Source organism: Myxocyprinus asiaticus, chromosome 40 (genome assembly GCF_019703515.2).
Source record: "Myxocyprinus asiaticus isolate MX2 ecotype Aquarium Trade chromosome 40, UBuf_Myxa_2, whole genome shotgun sequence".
Classification (NCBI taxonomy): Eukaryota; Metazoa; Chordata; class Actinopteri; order Cypriniformes; family Catostomidae; genus Myxocyprinus; species Myxocyprinus asiaticus.
In genome coordinates, this window is record NC_059383.1 from 1,784,629 (window position 1) to 1,804,553 (window position 19,925).

General features: G+C 40.3%; 1 protein-coding gene across 1 annotated transcript; it reads left to right on the forward strand.

The window, feature by feature from the left end:
• The first annotated feature begins 2,387 nt into the window (after positions 1 to 2,387).
• On the forward strand, positions 2,388 to 7,436 carry LOC127430692 (uncharacterized). The gene is made up of 2 exons (XM_051680662.1): positions 2,388 to 2,494; positions 5,450 to 7,436. The coding sequence occupies exon 2, from the start codon at positions 5,914 to 5,916 to the stop codon at positions 6,649 to 6,651; it is 738 nt and encodes a 245-aa protein (XP_051536622.1). The 5' UTR covers positions 2,388 to 2,494; positions 5,450 to 5,913; the 3' UTR covers positions 6,652 to 7,436.
• Positions 7,437 to 19,925: the final 12,489 nt, after the last annotated feature.

Genomic DNA, 19,925 nt, shown 5'->3' on the forward strand with positions numbered 1-19,925 from the left:
ATTTTTTCTTAAGAACAATCTTTTTTTTTATTTTTTTATTTATTTTTTTTTATGCCCTTTTCTCCCCAATTTGGCATGCCCATTTCCCACTACTTACTAGGTCCTCGTGGTGGCACGGTTACTCGCCTCAATCCAGGTGGCAGAGGACAAGTCTCAGTTGCCTCCGCCTCTGAGATAGTCAATCCACACATTTTTTATTAATTTTTTTTTTTTTTTTTTTTTGAGTGTCGCTGTGCATGGCACCACAGAGACTCATGCTATTCTCCACGATCCGCACACAACTTATCATGCGCCCCATTGAGAGTGAGAAGCACTAATCGCGACCACGAGGAGGTTACCCCATGTGACTCTACCCTCCCTAGCAACTGGGCCAATTTTGTTGCTTAGGAGACCTGGCTGAGTCACTCAGCACACCCTGGATTCGACCTACTGAACTAAGATATTTTTCTGTTTTTCTTCAAATGTGTTCAGCAGAAGAAAGAAAGTCATACACACCTGGGATGGCATGAGGGTGGGGAAATGATGAGAATTTTCATTTTTTGGTGAACTATCCCTTTAACTCCAAACTCCACAGAATCATGCGCGCTGTGTATTGTATGAGATGACAGAGCAAAGCACTCATTCACTGTGAAGTGCGCAGCACATGTAGACTATAATATAATTAAAGCACAGCATCTGCGCTTTAATGATCACACTGGGCCATGTAGCTAATTGTTTATCCGGACTTGTGACACTTCTGTCAAAAACACTTAAATAAAAGCTCACATCAAAATTAAAACTAGACACCTGAAATTGAAGAAATTGTGACAGAAATATATTACAACTGTATAGTAAAATGTTATATTCACTGTAGTAATAATAAATAATAATATTGATTAATAATACTAATAATTTTAATACAAATTGAGGTACATATACAAGCAAGAGTGCTGTTGTGCTGAATAAATGCAATTGCATGTTAAAAAGTAATTATTCTTAAAAGTTTGAAGAATTAATTGATTAGACATTATTTTGATGATGAAATTCATTTAAACTTTAAAAATGGAATTCTGAAATAATAAAATTAGATGAAAAACAGGATTTGTGAAAAATAAAATGGATTTCAGCAGGGCTCTACTTTAAAACACTTATGCAATGCATGCATTTGTTATAATTTATTATTAACATTTAAATGTAACTTTTTAAATAGCCTAAGGAGTGTTATAAATACCACCTTACAATAGTAGCACATTTTTGCTATGTTATCGATATTGGTTTCAAGAACCATGAAATTTCACTGGTATCGAAACTTTAAGGCTGGCACCAGGATGTCTACGCCCAAAAGGCGGTAAAAGTCAAAGAAGACCTGAGACAACACATCCTACTGAGTAAGGACCATAAAATGCAAATCTCACTCACATCTGCTCCCTCTCTCACCTCAGGTCACTTTAGAGTCGCCAAAAACTAAGTTATGACACATCCTGTTCTGTAATGTAAAAGGTTTTCTGATCAAACATGTTTGGTATCATTCAAGAGGTCTCAGTGCAACTGGTAAAATGGTCTCATTCCATTTCAGCAAAGTCAAATTACAAGTAAGATTTAAGAACTTTGTAAAAAACTGTATTCTATCAGGGGCATGCCCCCCTCCCAGATCTCTCACAGGAACAATATGCTGTATGCAGATTAGGTGCATTCTTTGTAAACATCAAACGATCTACTCAATTACAAGTGTCAAAGGTCTACTTACAACCTCCTAAATTGTAAACCAAATCCTGAATAACATCAAACACACACATCTGAAATAACAATAGAATTGTTTGGTACTTAAGGAGAGATGGCAAAGGAATCAGGGAGTCTGTAGTCAGATATCCCACGTTTATCGCTGCGTGTCATTTTCTATTGCCAGGTATGTTTCTTTGACTTGTCTTTTATTTTTAGGAATGTTTGTATATTCTGATCATGTGTGAAATTGGCTTTGATTGATTTTGTAACTTATTCCTGGCAAATAAATTGTTACTTTTTTATTTATTCTGTATTCATCCGAAATCATTTATCACCGGTAGATTCGAGGGACGCCTTTTGTTACCGCAAACTTATGTCCAAGATAATGATCATTACTGGAGCTTATGAATAGGAGGAAACCACGTAAGACTACCAGTCACTGCTTATCACCGTCTTAGCAAGTTTTATGAAACGTGACTAAATAAAAATATCATCTGGTTATGAGCAAGCAGTAGGCAGCCAAACCAGATGATATTAGTAAACCCTGCAACCGCTGACTATGAACGGGCTGGCGATTTTCTGTCCGTGAGATCTATGCAATTAATCGGCCGGCATATGACTCTAAGCGACAATCAGGACCCGAATGAAAGGATAACAAGGATAAAGGATAACGCCTTTTACAAGTGGTGACCAACCTCCATGATCTCCAGCAAGCGAGTGACGTCTTTTCAGCGCGACATTCCACACAGGACATGAGGTTTGAGCTTCTACTTCTCTGTCTCCAGCTGCTGTGGTAAGTCCATTCTTTTTGCCTATTAGAAGTGTTGAGGGAAAACACAGACGCACCCCATTTATACACATATATAGAATGGGTCGGAATACCCACTGTTAGACCGGAGACCGTAAAAATCCGGTGGGGCTAAAGAAATTAGACATCAACATGGATCGTCAGGGATATGCTAGCAGCAGTGTAGATGAGGAGGTAATGGAGGCTCTTGCCGTTTAGTTCAAAGATCTCCTTTTTCGTTTACGCGACAAAGGATTAAACTTAAACTTGAGATAACATCATCTAAAATTTTATTCTGGTATTCAAGGGAGGATTGCAATTGTAACTTTAATTCTAAAATCAATGAACACCATCGCTATTGTTTATTTACTTTGCTGCAACGAACTCGCAACATTTCAAAAGAATGAGCGGGTAGCAAATGTAAACAACTAAAAAGTAGCGATTGAGATATAAACATTGCAAGTTGATGTGTTTGCATATGAAAAGCAAGGCTGGGCAAAACAGGGTGATGTGATGAAAAAAATAAATGGTAACAAAAGAAATGTCACTAGTTTATAAATCAGTAAAGAGTACTATAACAGCCTATTTTTAAATTTGCAACTGCGCTAAACACTGTTGTTATCATAGAACACAAGTGATGATAGTTGTTTGTGATACTGCATGTACACAAGCTAATGCAGTTTATTTCTGAAAACACTTGACTGTTTCTGCTGTTAGTGTTACAAGAAACACATAGGTTAGAGGTTGTAAATGCTTCAGGCATTCTAGACTTTTCATCTTGTGTAAATTTGAAATAACTGTAATCATGTTTCTCTTTAAATTGTTCATCAGTTTCAGATATGTTTTTCTCTGATATGGCACATTGTGCTATTTACCATATAGCTGCAGTTAAACCATATTGAGTACAAAATTTCATGTGACTACCAGTAATTTTACACAATTACCAAACTCTCAGTAGTTTTACACAATTAGCATTAACCTTCAGCAACTTCAAAAAGACTGAAGAATTTCATTCGGCCTTTAAAATTCAAGAACACTCTTTGCGCCTTGCATTACATCTGACTCTGCCCAGCCCCCTTTTCATATTCAAATAGATTTGTATGAGAATACACCTAGTGACATATTAACTCAAGAAAATGGGAAAATTGCATTCAATTTCATATTGTAATCGCAAAAGCTCTGCAGCTTGAGCAGAAATTTGACCCATGTAAGTATGTGCCTGCAGTTCATTGGGTGTGAACAGCAGCATGTCCATCAAAGGCTTTCAGCCTGACCTGTTGCTGTGCACACAATGCACATGCTCATGCATCTGATACAGGGCAAAAGGCATGTATTCTCAAAAGAGCAGCGAGATGACAAATATCTCATTCCAGAAAACCTCCAGAGACCAGTAATAAAATTATTTTAATTTATACTATTTTTAATATAATATAATAGTATTATAATCACATTATAATATGCATTATATTATAATGGTCAAGCATGGCCACAGACGGGGAAAGGTTATGCATGGCATGCAGATGTACACTACCGGTCAAAAGTTTTGAAACACTTACTCATTTTTTATTATTATTATTTTTATTTTTTATTTTATTTTTTTTTACATTTTAGAATAATAGTAAAGTCATCAAAACTGTGGAATAACATAAATGGAACTATGGGAATTATGTTGTGACTAAACAAAATCCAAAATAAATCAAAACTGTGTTATATTTTAGCATCTTCAAAGTAGTCACCCTTTGCCTAGAATTGTCAGACATGTACTCTTGACATTTTCTCAACCAACTTCTTGAGGTATCACCCTGGGATGCTTTTTAAACAGTATTGAAGGAGTTCCCATCTATGTTGGGCACTTATTGACTGCTTTTCTTTATTATTTGGTCCAAGTCATCAATTTCAAAAACTTTTTTTAATTTTTATTATTATTAAATTTTAGTTTTATAATTAAATACATTAATATGTTGGCACAATTTTATTTTTGTCTACAAAACTAATTTCAAACATTTAAGCATATGCTTTCAGATCAAAAGATTTTTAAGATCATGAGAAACATTTCAGTCAAGTGTTTCAAAAGTTTTGACCGGTAGTGTATATACTATACATGTATATTTATTATGACACCAAACAACTTTACAGGCCCTGAAACATTCTTGCAATTGAATTTCATTGGTTCGCTTATCAGTGCCAAGAGGGAGGGTATATGGTCATTTTTTGCTGTGCATCAATGCTGTAAAAACAGTGGCACGTGATAATAAACCAAATCATCTCTCGCTGAGATGTACCAATTCAAATTAAATCTGATCAGCGGAACCATTCTACTGTGCAGACAATGAAAGGTGTGTGTGTGAAATGCTAAACATCAGGCAGAAATTTCACAAACCTGACAGACCACAGAGATCATAGATGATCAAATGTGTGAATAGCACCCTTAAAAAAATGCTAAGCAGATGACACATCACCAAAAGAGGTGAACTGATTCTTTGACCACAGAGCTGTATTGAGAACAATAAAAAAATAAAGCTATGGGCATCAGCTCATTTGAACTAATGAGTGGAAGGGTGATTAAGATACTCATGAATTCAGAAAGTTCCCCAGCAGAACTGGGGCCTATAGTGCTCACAACAGCAGACTGTGCAGGCTCAACAGCAAGAACAGCTTAAGGTGCTACACACTTCAAACTGCACTAAAATATCAGCAGTAATTCAGATCTCACCAAGGATGCTCAATCTAATTTGATCTCTGAAACTAAATTTGCATTAGACATTGTAATGGTACATGTTTTTGTAAAGCAAATTGAATCTTCCCCCTGATGGCACAAACCATACAGTATGAGACTAAAGCTGTCTGTAACAGTTTGGCTGTGACCATCAGAGGAAAATAAAGAAAGTACCAACACGTCTGAATGCAAATTATTTAAAGGTTCAACATTAACTGTTTTCTCTGTGGTTGTTCCCATTTCAGGTTACAATCTCATGAGGGACAGATGCTAAAATGTTTCTGATCCCCCTGCATCAAGCCAGGACAACGGATTGGCCATGTGGGAGCTGGGTGCGAAGGCAATCTAAAGGGGCCATTTACACCTCACAGCACTACACAAACAAAAATAGCTATATGGCCTCCCGGTTTAATACTGGAACCGAATTGTGGAACACCAATTGTTCTAGAACAGGTTCCACCCATCTCCCACACTTTCATCACCATACTCTCATGACATCTTGACCTGGTACAGACAGTAAAACTAGCCAGGCTCAACCACTACACATCATGGAACAAAATAATGGACTAGATTCCAAAAGTACTAATCCACTGAAGATCTGTCCTGCCTCTCACACACACATAAAAAATACTAGTTATACAGACTTTGTGGTATATTTCCTTTAATCCATCCAGACCAAGTATTTCCAAATTCCACTACTACATGTTCTATGGGTGTTGTAGTGAATGATCAGATCATCAAATGGGACCACCTTACTGGGTACATGACCTTGAAGGGTACTGAGACCTTATTTACCAGTCGCACTTGCTGTCATGAAACTCATAACTATGTTGTTTGTACATGTAACACCTTACAACCTTTTTCTCCTAATGACACTAAGCTCATAAATGTTCAGTCATTGCATGGCCTTTCTGACGCAGTCCAGGTGTCACATGCTCAGTGGTGTGTCATCAGTGAGATGAATTCCTTCACTTATGGAGGACTGACGTGTCCTGCCAATCACTCCTTTTGCTTGGAGGTAATAGAGGACTTTTCTAAGGGTCAGATCAACATCCTAGGGAGGATACCACTGGACACTGAAATTTCCCCTTGGTGGGATGACACGTTCTACGAGCACAGTGCACAAGCTGTGGCGGACACAATGGACTTGACACAAAGAATCATCTTGCAGATGGAATATCACCTCACCCAGGCACAGATAGAGACAAACCTGGCCAAAAAGACTGCACAAATCCTTTCGAGTTCATCAACACGCACAGCACTGTATGCCTACACATGGTGGGACTGGATATTTCAGGGATGTGCAATTGACAGTGCCCTCATCTTCACATTCACACTGTTCCAGTGTTGCTACTTCAGATGCCTCATCAGAAACTTATGGACATCGACCGACACGGCACTGGCTCTTAGCCCGTTGCAACTGCACACACTTCAGCGACTGAGATAAAAAAAAATTAAAAAACTAAGACACAATGACCCCACAGGGACTCTTCTGGAAGTGTCCCCGGGGGCCAAGCGGAAGAAACTGTGAGGCTAGCACCAGGATGTCTACGCCCAAAAGGTGTCACTTCCGGTAAAAGTCAAAGAACACACCCTACTTAGTAAAACGCAAATCTCACTCACATCTGCTCCCTCGCTCACCTCAGGTCACTTCAGAGTCGCCAAAAACTAAGTTATGACACATCCTGTTCTGTAATGTAAAAGGTTTTCTGATCAAACATGTTTGGTATCATTCAAGAGGTCTCAGTGCAACTGGTAAAATGGTCTCATTCCCTTTCAGCAAAGTCAAATCACAAGTAAGATTTAAGAACTTTGTAAAAAACTGTATTCTATCAGGGACATGCCCCCCTCCCAGATCTCTCACAGGAACAATATGCTGTATGCAGATTAGGTGCATTCTTTGTAAACATCAAACAATCTACTCAATTACAAGTGTCAAAGGTCTACTTACAACCCCCTAAATTGTAAACCAAATCCTGAATAACATCAAACACACACATCTGAAATAACAATAGAATTGTTTGGTACTTAAGGAGAGATGGCAAAGGAATCAGGGAGTCTGTAGTCAGATATCCCACGTTTATCACTGCATGTCATTTTCTATTGCCAGGTATGTTTCTTTGACATGTCTTTTATTTTTAGGAATGTTTGTATATTCTGATCATGTGTGAAATTGGCTTTGATTGATTTTGTAACTTATTCCTGGAAAATAAATTGTTACTTTTTGATTTATTCTGTATTCCTCCGAAATCATTTATCACCGGTAGATGCGAGGGACGCCTTTTGTTACCGCAAACTTATGTCCAGGATAATGATCATTACTGGAGCTTATGAATAGGAGGAAACCATGTAAGACTACCAGTCACTGCTTATCACCGTCTTAGCAAGTTGTATGAAACGTGACTAAATAAAACTATCATCTGGTTATGAGCAAGCAGTAGGAGGCCGAACCAGATGATATTAGTAAACCCTGCAACTGCTGACTATGAATGGAACTGGTGATTTTTGTGTCCGTGAGATCTATGTAATTAATCGGCCGGCATATGACTCTGAGTGACAATCAGGACCCGAATGAAAGGATAATGAAAGTTAGGATGATTCAGAGTAATTAATAACTTAAGATTAAATTCAAAGAATGATCAGAAATCAATTAGAGCTTAAATCTAAATTAGAGGTTCAACTTAAATTGGAGTCAGATTAATATAAAATTGGAGTCAGATAAAATTTATAACGGAGTCAATTGATAGTGCAAATTAATAAGTGTTTTTGCTTCAGCGCTCAGAAAAGACAGAACAACACAGAAACCTTCAGCCATTTTACTGGAATCCGACATCGGACCAATAGTTTGGGCCCCCCTTTTTACAGTACTGACTACTGAAATTTTGGTATCGTGACAACCCTATTGCTAAGCTATGACATGATTTTTGTTTCGAATTCAGAAAAGAAAATTCATGTGTTCATGACCTCCAGGCTACATTATTGTAATGCACTACTAGGTTGATGTGCTGCAGTCTCAATAACAAGCTTGTTAGTTCTAAACAACTACAGCAGCTAGACTGCTTACTAGAACAAGAGAATATGACCATAACAGCCCAATTTTATCATCACTACATTGGCTGCCTGTTAGGTTTCAGATCAATTTTATTTATATTAAATTCTGCTACTTATAAAGCTCTAAATGGTATAGCTCCTGAGTACCTCAGTGAACTTTTATCATCCTTTATACAATGGTCTATCAGAATACTCTGTTCTGATTGGCGGAAATGAGCGCTTTAAAACGTTTGAGTACACATGTAATTCCAGTCAGTTTTAATCACTGTTTTAATGTGCCTACTCTACCTTCTCTACTGTCTTTTGTAATGAGACATTGCAAGAGTTTTATGCTTCTGTATAAACTACATCCAGAGGTGAATATAGTGTAGCAAGTCTGATGAGTCTCAGAGCCAGGATTAACTGTATTTGGATAAACTCTGGAATAGCCTTCCTAGAATTATTCAGGAATCAAAAACACTTCTCATTTTCTATAACTGCTTTGCAATGAAGTGAATGGCATCTTCGCTAATATTATTCCATTTGCTTTCCTGTCTTATCCTTGGGATACCCTTACCGAGGTTACCAGAGCCTGTCAGATCCAGCTTTGTGTCCAGTCTCATGTACCACTCCCACCGCAAATGTATTACTGAGAGATGACTCCTAGCAAGGGGCGTTTTGTGCTCCACTGCCTACATCACTTCAGTCTACTAGGATGGACTTCACAGACAACAAACTAGTGAAGTCATTTTTATTTTTCACAACAAACAGTACAATCTAGTCTCATGAAAATTCGTACATATTTTACGAGTTGGCTATTTCGTATGATTTCGTACAAGTTTGTTCGTATAAATTTGTACGATTTCATCATGTACAAATGTCTAATGTGGAAGTAAGCGTGAGTTTCGCACACGGGGCATTAAGGACATGCTTATTAATATTATGCCCTTACCCAAACCCCTTATCTAAACCTAACCAATCAGTAGAGTGTGTAAACATGATAGGAAGCTGTTGTGTGTGACAGAAGCAAGTAATTGTCGTGTATTAGATGGAAACGACATCATTTGCTGTAGTGAATGTCGTAGGAATTCATACAGTGAGTGCAGTCATATGATATCATACGAATTAGCCAAATTTAGGAAAGTTGTATGAGTCCTTATGATTTCACCGTGAGAGTGTGTAGCTTAGTTTCAGAGCAGCTTTACAGAAAATTATGCTGTAATGTCTTCATCATCTTTGAGCAGTTTAAATGAAAAAACATGATTGAAAATTATGCTTTAAAAATTATTTGTCTTTAGGGGCCCAATGAGCAAGCCAAAGGTGACTGTGGCAAGGAACACAAAACTCCATAAGATGTTTGTTAATGGAGTTGGGACATAGCCCTGGAGGAGTGAATTGAAGAGGTTGCTGTTCTACTGGCTGTCCTGAAGGCCAGAGTCAAAGCCTTGAATTTAATGTGGGCAGCTACTGGTAGCCAGCGGAGTGAAATCAAGAGTGGGGTGACGTGAGCCCTCTTTGACTGATTGAAGACCAGATGCGATACAGTGTTTGGACCACCTGCAGTGGCTTAATCCTGCTAGCTGTCAGACCGGCCAACAGGGTATTACAGTAGTCCAGTCTTGAAATGACCATAGCTTGGACCAGGAGCTGTGTAGCATTGTCAGCCAGGAAAGGTCTGATTTTCCTGATGTTGTAAAGTGTGAACCTGCAAGACCGGACAATTGTTGAGATGTTGCCAGTGAAGTTAAGCTGGTTATTCATCACCACCCCCAAGTTCTGGGCTGTCCTGGTTGGCTTTAGAGTAGTTGAACCAAGGTGAAAAGAGACGTTATGGTTAACAGACGGGATGGCTGAGATCACGAGAAGTTCAGCCTTGGCAAGGTTGAGCTGTAAGTGACGTTCCTTCATCCAGGTTGAGATCTCCGAGAGGCAGGCAGAGATATGAGCTGAGATAGTGGGGTCGTAAGGCTGGAATGACAAGTAGAGCTGCTTATCATCTGCGTAGCAGTGGTAGAAGAGACCAAGTGCCTTGATAGGTCTGAGTGGTATAGTGTATATCGAGAAGAGGAGGGGTCCAAACACTGATCTCTGAGGAACACCATTGGTCAGCTCTCCTCTCCAGGTGACCTTGAAGGATCTGCCAGAGAGGTATGACTCAAACCATTCAAGCACAGTTCCTGTGATGCCCAGGTCAGAGAGAGTGGGTAAGATAATCTAGTGGTTCACTGTGTTGAGAGCAGCAGAGAAGTCGAGGAGGATGAGGACAGACGATTTGGAGTTAGCTCTTGCCAGTTGCAGGGTTTTAGCTACTGACAAGAGGGCATTCTCCATTGAGTGTCCTTTTTTAAAGTCAGACTGATGTCTGTCGAGTAGGTTAGATTGAAGTAATGCAGACAGTAATCATCAAAGCAGTCCTCGCTGTCTGGTTGGCACAGACTGCAGTTAGTAGTCATAGCTCAGCAATGGCTATTAACATAGTGATGGAAGTGGGCTGGACCAGAGCTGTATCTGGCAGGCTCTCATAACCTCAGGATATGTATCTTGAGGAAGAGACAGGGAAACAAATATTATTAACATAAATGCCATTCCCTTTAGAGTTATAGAATATGAGAAGTGTTTCCGGTTCCACAACAAAAAGCAAATCAAATCAAATCACTTTTATTGTCACACAACCATATACACAAGTACAATAGTGTGTGAAATTATTGGGTGCAGTTCCGAGCAACATAGCAGTCGTGAGAGTGATGAGACGTATACCAATTTACAATAAACATCAGATTAACACAATACAATTAAAGTCTAATATACACATAATTACACACAACACAATATACAAATAATAACATACACTGTACAGTATACAATACACACAATACAATAAAAAGTATATATAGTATATATAGAATGTACAGTAGGTTGTATTGTACTGTATTGACATTCAGGCTGTCGATTGATAGTAAGTTGTTAAGAGAGAATCTAATATAATAATAATATAATTTATGACAGTCCAGTTTGAAATATAAGAGTAATAAAGTGCAGTGCTGATGTATTTTGATTGTGGGAGATCAAGAGTTCAAAAGTCTGATTGCTTGGGGGAAGAAGCTATCATGAAGTCAGCTGGTGTGGGTCCTGATGCTGCGATACCGCCTGCCTGATGGTAGCAGTGAGAACAGCCCATGGCTCAGGTGGCTGGAGCCTCTGATGATCCTCCAAGCTTTTTTCACACACCGCCTGGTATATATATCCTGGAGGGAGGGAAGCTCACCTCCGATGATGTGTCTGGCAGTTCGCACCACCCTTTGCAGTGCTTTGCGGTTGTGGGAGGTGCTATTGCCGTACCAGGCGGAGATGCAGCCAGTCAGGATGCTCTCTACAGTGCAGGTGTAGAAAGGTGTGAGGATGTGGCGGTTCATTCCAAACTTCCTCAGCCGTCTCAGGAAGAACAGGCGCTGATGAGCCTTCTTCACAACGACTTCAGTGTGGATGGACCATGTGAGTTCCTCAGTGATGTGGACACCCAGGAACTTGAAGCTGCTGACTTTCATCATTTTCATCATTGTCAGTGATCAGACCTACCACCGTCGTGTCATCAGCAAACTCAGTGATGGCATTGGAGCTATGTGTTGCCACACAGTCATGTGTGTACAGAGAATACAAGAGTGGGCTGAGAACACAGCCCTGTGGGGCTCCAGTGTTGAGGGTCAGTGATGAGGAGATGTTGCTGCCTATTCTAACCACCTGGCGTCTGCTTGACAGGAAGTCCAGGATCCAGCTGCACAGCAAGCTGTTTAAGCCTGGAGTTTCTCATCAAGCTTGGAGGGCACTATGGTGTTGAATGCTGAGCTGTAGTCTACAAACAGCATTCTCACATAAGTGTTCTTTTTTTCCAGGTGGGAGAGAGCAGTGTGTATTGTAGATGCAATGACATCATCAGTTGAGCGGTTGTTGTGGTAAGCAAACTGCAATGGGTCAAGAGAGAGAGGCAGCACAGAGCAGATGTAATCTCTGATTAGTCTCTCAAAGCATTTGCTGATGATGGGGGTCAGAGCAACAGGACGCCAGTCATTTAAGCAAGTGATTTTGGATTGCTTTGGAACAGGCACAATGGTGGATGTTTTGAAGCATGTGGGGACTACAGACAAAGAGAGGGAAAGATTGAAAATGTCTGTAAAGGGACCGGTCACGTGACGCCATGCAAGGAGCAGATGTGTGAGCGACGAGCTCTGCGCACTTTGCTGAATTTTCGATTATTCTCATGTTATAATCTGGTGAAATTTGATGCACCCAGTTACACAAATGTGCCCTTTGTTGCAAAACATGGCAAAGAAGTCAAAATCCTCAGGCTCTGGAGACATTAAAAGACACTACGTGTTCAGGATGAAAGCCCCGACAGGTCTACAGACCGGGGACTTAATTTGGATGGCGCGGCGGGAGAAGGAATCCAGCGTCAGTTGTCCAACATGTCGGTGATGTTGACAAAGATTCTTGCTGACTTGGAGGATCTCGCTGTAATACGTTGATCGATTACAGCGATGGAAATAAAATTCTCTAAGTTAGGTACAAGAGTGACTGATGTTGAAAAACGAATCGATTTTTTGGAATCTTCGGAGAGGGAATTAACCGCTAATCCACCCGCGACCAAAGTTGATTTGGAACATCTCCTTGAAAAGCTTGAAGATCTTGAAAATAGAAGCCGCAGGAATAACTTTCGAATTGTTGGAATTCCTGAGCATGAGGAGGATAGGGATATGGTGAAATTCCTAGACGAGTTTTTCCCGAGTCTGCTCGACATAACAGGCCACAAGCTGGAAATCGAGCGAGCTCACAGAGTCCTGGCTCACAGATCTGCTGAGGGAGACAGGCCCCGATCGATTCTGGCCAGATTTCTGAGATCATCCGATAAAGATCTTGTGTTGCGCCAGGCGAGGAGCAAAGGGAAGCTTTCTTGGAAGAACCATAATATTTTCTTGTTCCCGGACTTTGCGAATTCGACGAGAGAAACAAGATCGGTTCAAGGAATGTAAGAAACTCTTACATCAGAAAAAGATCTTGTTTGCTCTGATGTTCCCGGCCAAATTGAGAATAGAAACGAAGGTTGTTGCAAAGTATTTACATGTCCAAATCTGGCAATGTCTTTTATAGAATCAATGTCTGAGTAAACCATTGGATGTTTCTCATGTGAGTTGGTCTGACTCGCTGTACTTCCTCTTGAGGAAGCTGGGCAACATTTTGGGTTTTTTGCGTTGGCTCCGCCGAGCGGCTGGAGCTTGTTTTGTGAATAACACTTTTCCTTAAAGAAACTTTTGCATTGATGAAAGATTACTTTTGCATTGAAGTTCCCGGACAGATTGAGAGTGGACACTATGGATGACCGCAAAATATCTACATGCTCACACAAAGGATGTCTTTTATAAAGTTGACGGATTGTGTAAGTCATGGTATATATTTTATGCGGCCTCCGAGTGAATTGACTCGTTCATCCGGGGAACCGGGATGCCGGTTTTGTTTCTTTTTGTCTTGGTTCCGCCTAGCGGCTGGAGCTTGTTCTATTGAATAACACTCCTTTGGAACAGCTGTGGATTAATCTGTTCGTTCTTCGTGCTTATTCCTCCTGCTGGCTGTAGTTTGTTTTGTTGAGTATTTTTACGGGACATTGGAATGATTACGTCATCCGCTGAACTCATAACAGCTGGATCACTGAACATTCGTTTGTCTGTCCGAGGAATCTGAACGGTTTTATATCAGCTGGAATTTGTTTTGTGGAAGATCACACCTTTGAGACAGTTCTGTGAATGAATCTACACATTCTTTGTGTTCTTTCTCCCTATTGACTGGGTTTATTTTACCCAGTAAGTATTTTCTGTTATGTAATTTTGCCTCACAAATTTGTGAGGCAAAATTGAGCAATCTGATGGCAAAGTTGTCTTAGGGGCTCGTGGGCGTTCATGGACCTTTTGAGTTTAGAGGGATTGTCGCTGGTTGGCGCTTTCGTGCGCAGGGTGAATGCGCACATTTTTCTTTTTTCTGTTTTGTTCGGGGGGATGTTCGAGGGTTGATTGTTTCACTAATGGGGAATGTGGTCTGTATAATTTTGTTTTTGACACACAGTTTTTTTTTTTTATTATTATATCAATATGTCAGTTGTTAATATGAGTTTACTATCTCTCTCCACATGGAATGTAAATGGGTTGGGGCACCCCATAAAAAGAAGGAAGGTTATTTCTTTTCTTAAATGTAAAAATATGATATAGTGTTTCTTCAAGAAACACATCTCTCCCTGCAGGAAGCTGAAAAATTTGGGAAGATATGGGGTGGACGTTTTCTTTTTAGTGCTGGCTCAAGTAAGAGCAAGGGAGTCATTATATTGTTAAATAAACATTTACAATTCAAATGTCTCAAACAGATTAAAGATAAATTAGGAAGAGTAATTATTGTGTTAGTTGAAATTCAAGGGCAAAGGTTAATTTTGGCTAATATTTACGCACCTAACATTGATGATCAAGGCTTTTTTATAGATCTTGAAGGGATGTTGCAAGCCGCTGGCACCCCTCACGATATAATATTGGGAGGAGACTTTAATCTTTTGATGGACTCAGTCCTTGATCATAGTGAAACAAAAGTGTGTAAGCCCCCTAGAGCAACACTGACACTTCACAGGATGTGTAAAAATCTTGGTCTTACAGATATTTGGAGACTTTTGAACCCATCTGGTAGGGACTATACATTTTGTTCATCAGTCCATAAGATTTATTCTAGAATAGATTTTTTTTTTTTTATATCCAAATCCCTCATTTCATCTGTTGTTGATTGCTCAATTGGAAATATCTTAGTCTCAGATCATGCTCTGGTGAGTTTAAAGGTGTTACCATATACAGAGAAAAAGAAATCATATAGTTGGTGCCTTAATGTGTCCCTTTTGCAAAATCCTGATTTCCAACAAATGTTAAAGACTGAAATCAGTGTTTATATGGAGACCAACTGGTCCTCAGTATCCTCTGTGGGCATGGCTTGGGAGGCACTTAAGGTGGTTCTTAGGGGTCGAATCATACAGTATGCCTCATTCATTAAAAAATCCAAAGCACAAAAACTTGTGGAGTTGGAAGGAAATATTAAAAGTGCCGAGGCAGAGCTGAAGCACCGTATGTCATCTGATGGCCTCAGAGAATTGACCCGATTGAGAAATAGATATAATACTATTTTGTCGCAGAAGGTGGAGTTGTGGTTATTCAGGGCAAGACAGTCATACTTTGAGTCGGGTGACAAAGCAGGAAAACTTTTGGCTAGATATATAAAGCAGAGAGAGCCTTTTTCTATCATTCCCTCAGTGAAATCTGCTTGTGGTGAAATATTTACCTCGGCTATTGATATTAATAATGCCTTTAAAGAGTTCTATCTTGATCTCTATGGTTCCACGTCTTAATCCACTGATGAAGATATTAGGAACTTTGTGGAACCATTAGATCTCCCTAAACTGACGACTGTGCAAAAAAATTCTCTTGATTCTGAGATAACCTTGGAGGAGCTTGATGAGGTAATTAAAGCCTTGCCTACAGGCAAGGCTCCGGGGCGTGACGGCTTTTCCTCTGAGTTTTCCAAATCTTATGCTACAGAACTGGCTCCACTTTTGTTAGAAGTTCATACGGAATCATTAAAGAACGGAAAGCTTCCACCAACCATGACACAAGCCCGGATCAATCTGATTCTAAAAAAGAACAAAGATCCAAGCGAGTGTAAAAGTTACCGCCCAATTTCCCTGATCCAGTTAGATGTACAAATTTTGTCCAAAATTCTGGCTAATCGATTAAGTTATGACATCACTTATACATATAGATCAGGTGGGGTTTATTCGCGGCAGTAGCTCTTCTGATAATATTAGGCGTCTCATCAATATCATGTGGTCAGTAGCGAATGATCACTCTCTGGTTGCTGCCATCTCTCTTGACGCCGAAAAGGCGTTTGATATGGTAGAATGGGATTATCTTTTTAAGATTTTGGAAAGGTATGGGTTCGGGAGTATATTTATTGGTTGGATTAAGTTACTTTATAGACACCCTGTAGCAGCGGTGCAAACAAATGGGTTAATTTCAGATTATTTTACTCTGGATAGGGGCACCCGGCAGGGTTGCCCTCTTTTCCCATTATTGTTCTGTCTTGCCCTGGAACCATTAGCAGCCGCGATAAGAAAGGAAGATGATTTTCCAGGGGTGACGGCGGGAGGTGTGGCGCATAAGCTTCTGCTTTACGCAGATGATATTTTATTATTCGTCTCCGAACCTACTAGATCTATGCCTTGTCTCCACAGAATTATTAACTCCTTTTCCAAATTCTCAGGATACAAAGTCAGTTGGTCTAAATCCGAAGCTTTGGCTTTGACAGCGTACTGTCCAGTAACGGCCTTCCGGCCGAGTGCCGTCCAGTGGCCCAAACAGGGAATTAAGTATTTGGGAATTTTATTCCCAGCAAATTTGTCCGATTTAGTCAGAGTTAATTTTGATCCCTTAATAAAAAGGTTTTCAAATGATGTGGACAGGTGGGCTTCATTACACTTATCGATGATTGGGAAGGTTAATGTTATTAAAATGAATTGTATTCCAAAATTCAACTACCTGCTACAGTCTCTCCCTGTAGATGTCCCCCTCTCTTATTTCAAGCAATTTGATAGCATAGCAAAGTCCTTCATTTGGAATGGTAAACGTCCCAGGTTCAATTTCAGTAAATTACATAGGCCGATTGACAAAGGTGGGTCAGGCCTACCCAAGATTTTATTTTATTATTATGCATTTAGTCTTAGACATTTGGTTCATTGGTCGCTTCCACCCGAGAGAGCTCCTCTCTGGTTTTGTATTGAAAAGGAAATTCTTGCCCCTATCTCGCCACTGCAAAGCCTTTCGATTAAACTAGCTGGAGAGGTTAAGTCGCACCCTGTTATTTTGCATTCGCACTCGATATGGACAAAAGTGTCCAGAGTGTTTAATTCTGATATTTATTTAAACGTAGCCTTGAGCATATGGCTGAACCCTAAACTATGTATTAATAAGTCCTCTTTCTGCTGGTCAGATTGGATTGTGAGGGGGGTTAATACACTTGGTGACCTGTATGAGGGTGGAGTATTGAGATCTTTTGAAAATTTGATTCAACATTTTGGGATTCCCAGATCTCAATTTTATAAGTATTTACATCTGCACCACCTGCTCTGCTTTGTTTTTGGGAGTAGTATACACCCCCCAGAGCGGCAGATACTCTGGAAGTGGTGATTGCTGCTTTTGGGAAGGGTCATGAGGCATCAGTGTATTACTCCCTGTTAATTCAGGGTCTGGGGGACGGAGCTTTAAATTCTCTCAAAAGATTATGGGAGAAAGATTTAAACTTTGTATTGGAGGAGGGAGTGTGGGCAAGGATTCTAAAAAACAAAGTCTGCATCTAGAGATGCAAGGGTTCGCCTTATGCAATTTAAGATTTTACATAGATTTTATTGGACCCCCTCTAGATTGTACAGACTTGGTCTTTAGGACACACCCATCTGCTGGTGATGCCATACTGAAGATGGAGATACCATCCATGTTTTTTGGGGGTGCCTTAAGATCCAAGAATTTTGGCTGAAGGTGCAAAGTTTTGTGTGTGATGTGTTGGGCACTCAGGTCTCATTCTGCCCCAGACTCTGTATTTTGGGAGATAGGGAGGTCATGGATTTGGTAGATAAGTACATGAAGGACTGGGTTTTGACCAGTGTGACGATTGGTAGGCAGGTTATTTTGAGGAGTTGGAAGTCGGATGTAGCACCCTCATTCCCGGAGTGGTGCGCGGAGATGGGGAGGGTGGCTGCCTTCGAGGAGGGGTCGAGCATTAGGATGGGGGTTAGGGAATCTTACAATAAGAAATGGGGCAATTATTTAGCATTTTTGAAGGAATCTCGAAGTGGGGCAGTGGAGGAAGTAATTTAGAGTTTAGTTTTTTATATATATATATATATATATATATATATATATACTTGATTATTGTATGTTATTTTATGTTGTTGTTTCAGTTTTCTGTGTGTGTGTCTATATTCTATTGACCACAGGGGTGTTCGTGGGGGGGTCAGGGTGGGTTGAGAGTTTGGTAGGGGGAGGGGATATAGTGGGGGTTTAAAGTTTAAAGTGTTTGATTCATTATATAGATGTTGTTGTATTTTTTGTGTTAATTTATGAATCAATAAAAATGTTAATAACAAAGAAAATGTCCGTAAAAACACCAGCCAGTTGGTTTGCGCACACTCTGATGACGCGGCCCGGAATGCCATCTGGACCCGCGACTTTGCGGATATTCACCCGTCGGAAGGATCGGGTTACATCCGCTACAGAGACGAAGAGTGAACTAACCTCTGTAGCTTCGGCCGCGAGAGCTCTCTCCACGAGGGCGGTGTTATTTCCCTCAAAATGAGCATAAAAAGTATTTAGCTCATCCGGGAGAGAGGCAGCGGTGTTCATGATGGAGTTTTTATTCCCTTTAAAGTCCGTGATGATATTAATTCCCTGCCACATGCTTCTAGAGTTGGTGGTGTTAAACTGTCCTTCAATCTTGTTCCTGTACTAGGGTTTTGCTGTTCTGATAGTTTTTCAGAGGGCATAACTGGCTTGTTTAAGCTGCTCCGCGTTGCCGGAATTAAAAGCGGAGGTCCGCACATTAAGTGCCGTGCGAACATCGTTATTAATCCATGGGTTCTGGTTCGGACAGATCCGTATTGTTTTGGTCAGAATGACATCCTCTATGCACTTTCTGATGAAACACGTTACGCTATCAGCGTACACCTCGATGTCGTCATCAGAGGCGGACCGGAATATCTCCCAGTCCGTGTGATCAAAACAGTCTTGTAGCGTAGAGTTTGATTGGTCCGACCAGCACTGGATCGTTCTGAGGGCGGATGCTTCCTGTTTCAGTTTCTGCCTGTAAGTGGGCAGAAGCAGAATGGAAGAGTGGTCCAATTTGCCAAATGGTGGGCGGGGGAGGGATTTGTAGCCATCCTGGAAGGGAGAGTAGCAATGGTCCAAAACCTGATCCCCTAGTGTGTTAAAACTAATGTGTTGGTGGTATTTTGGTGCGACTGATTTGAAACTGGCTTTGTTAAAGTCCAGTTAAAGCAGAGTTCTATAACAGACTATAACAGACTTTTTTTTGTTAAAGTCTGTTAAAGCAGAGTTCTATAATAAAGTAACTCACAATTTTCATGTTTTTCTTGAGAAAAAAGTTTGTCTACACTTTAGTCCAGGGGTCGGCAACCTTTTTGACATGGAGTGCCATTTTTTTTTAACTCCACGATGTGGGTTTATGTTTTCTCTTTTAACCGCTTAATGTAATTTTGAGTGTGACTATGGTTTAAGGAGGGTGTACCTGTATGCTGGGTTGGAAATCTCAAGGATTAATAGTGGTGTTTTTCTTATTGCATTACGTGTTGTTCTGAAAGCAAAAAGAAACAAATGAAACACGGAATGTAGGCTGTCATCTGCACAGCCTGACCGAAGCAAAGTGGACACGTTTACTCACGTGATTAACCGAAAGTGAAGCGCTGCCGGCTCGTGATGCGCAAACGGCTTGCACACGCTGCACGAGTCTGTTGGGTATACTGCAGTCTCGTCACATTTTTACTTTTAGTTTAGTCTCCCATTCAGCTCATAAAAACACGCTGCGTGATCATGAGGAAGGATTACATCAAGA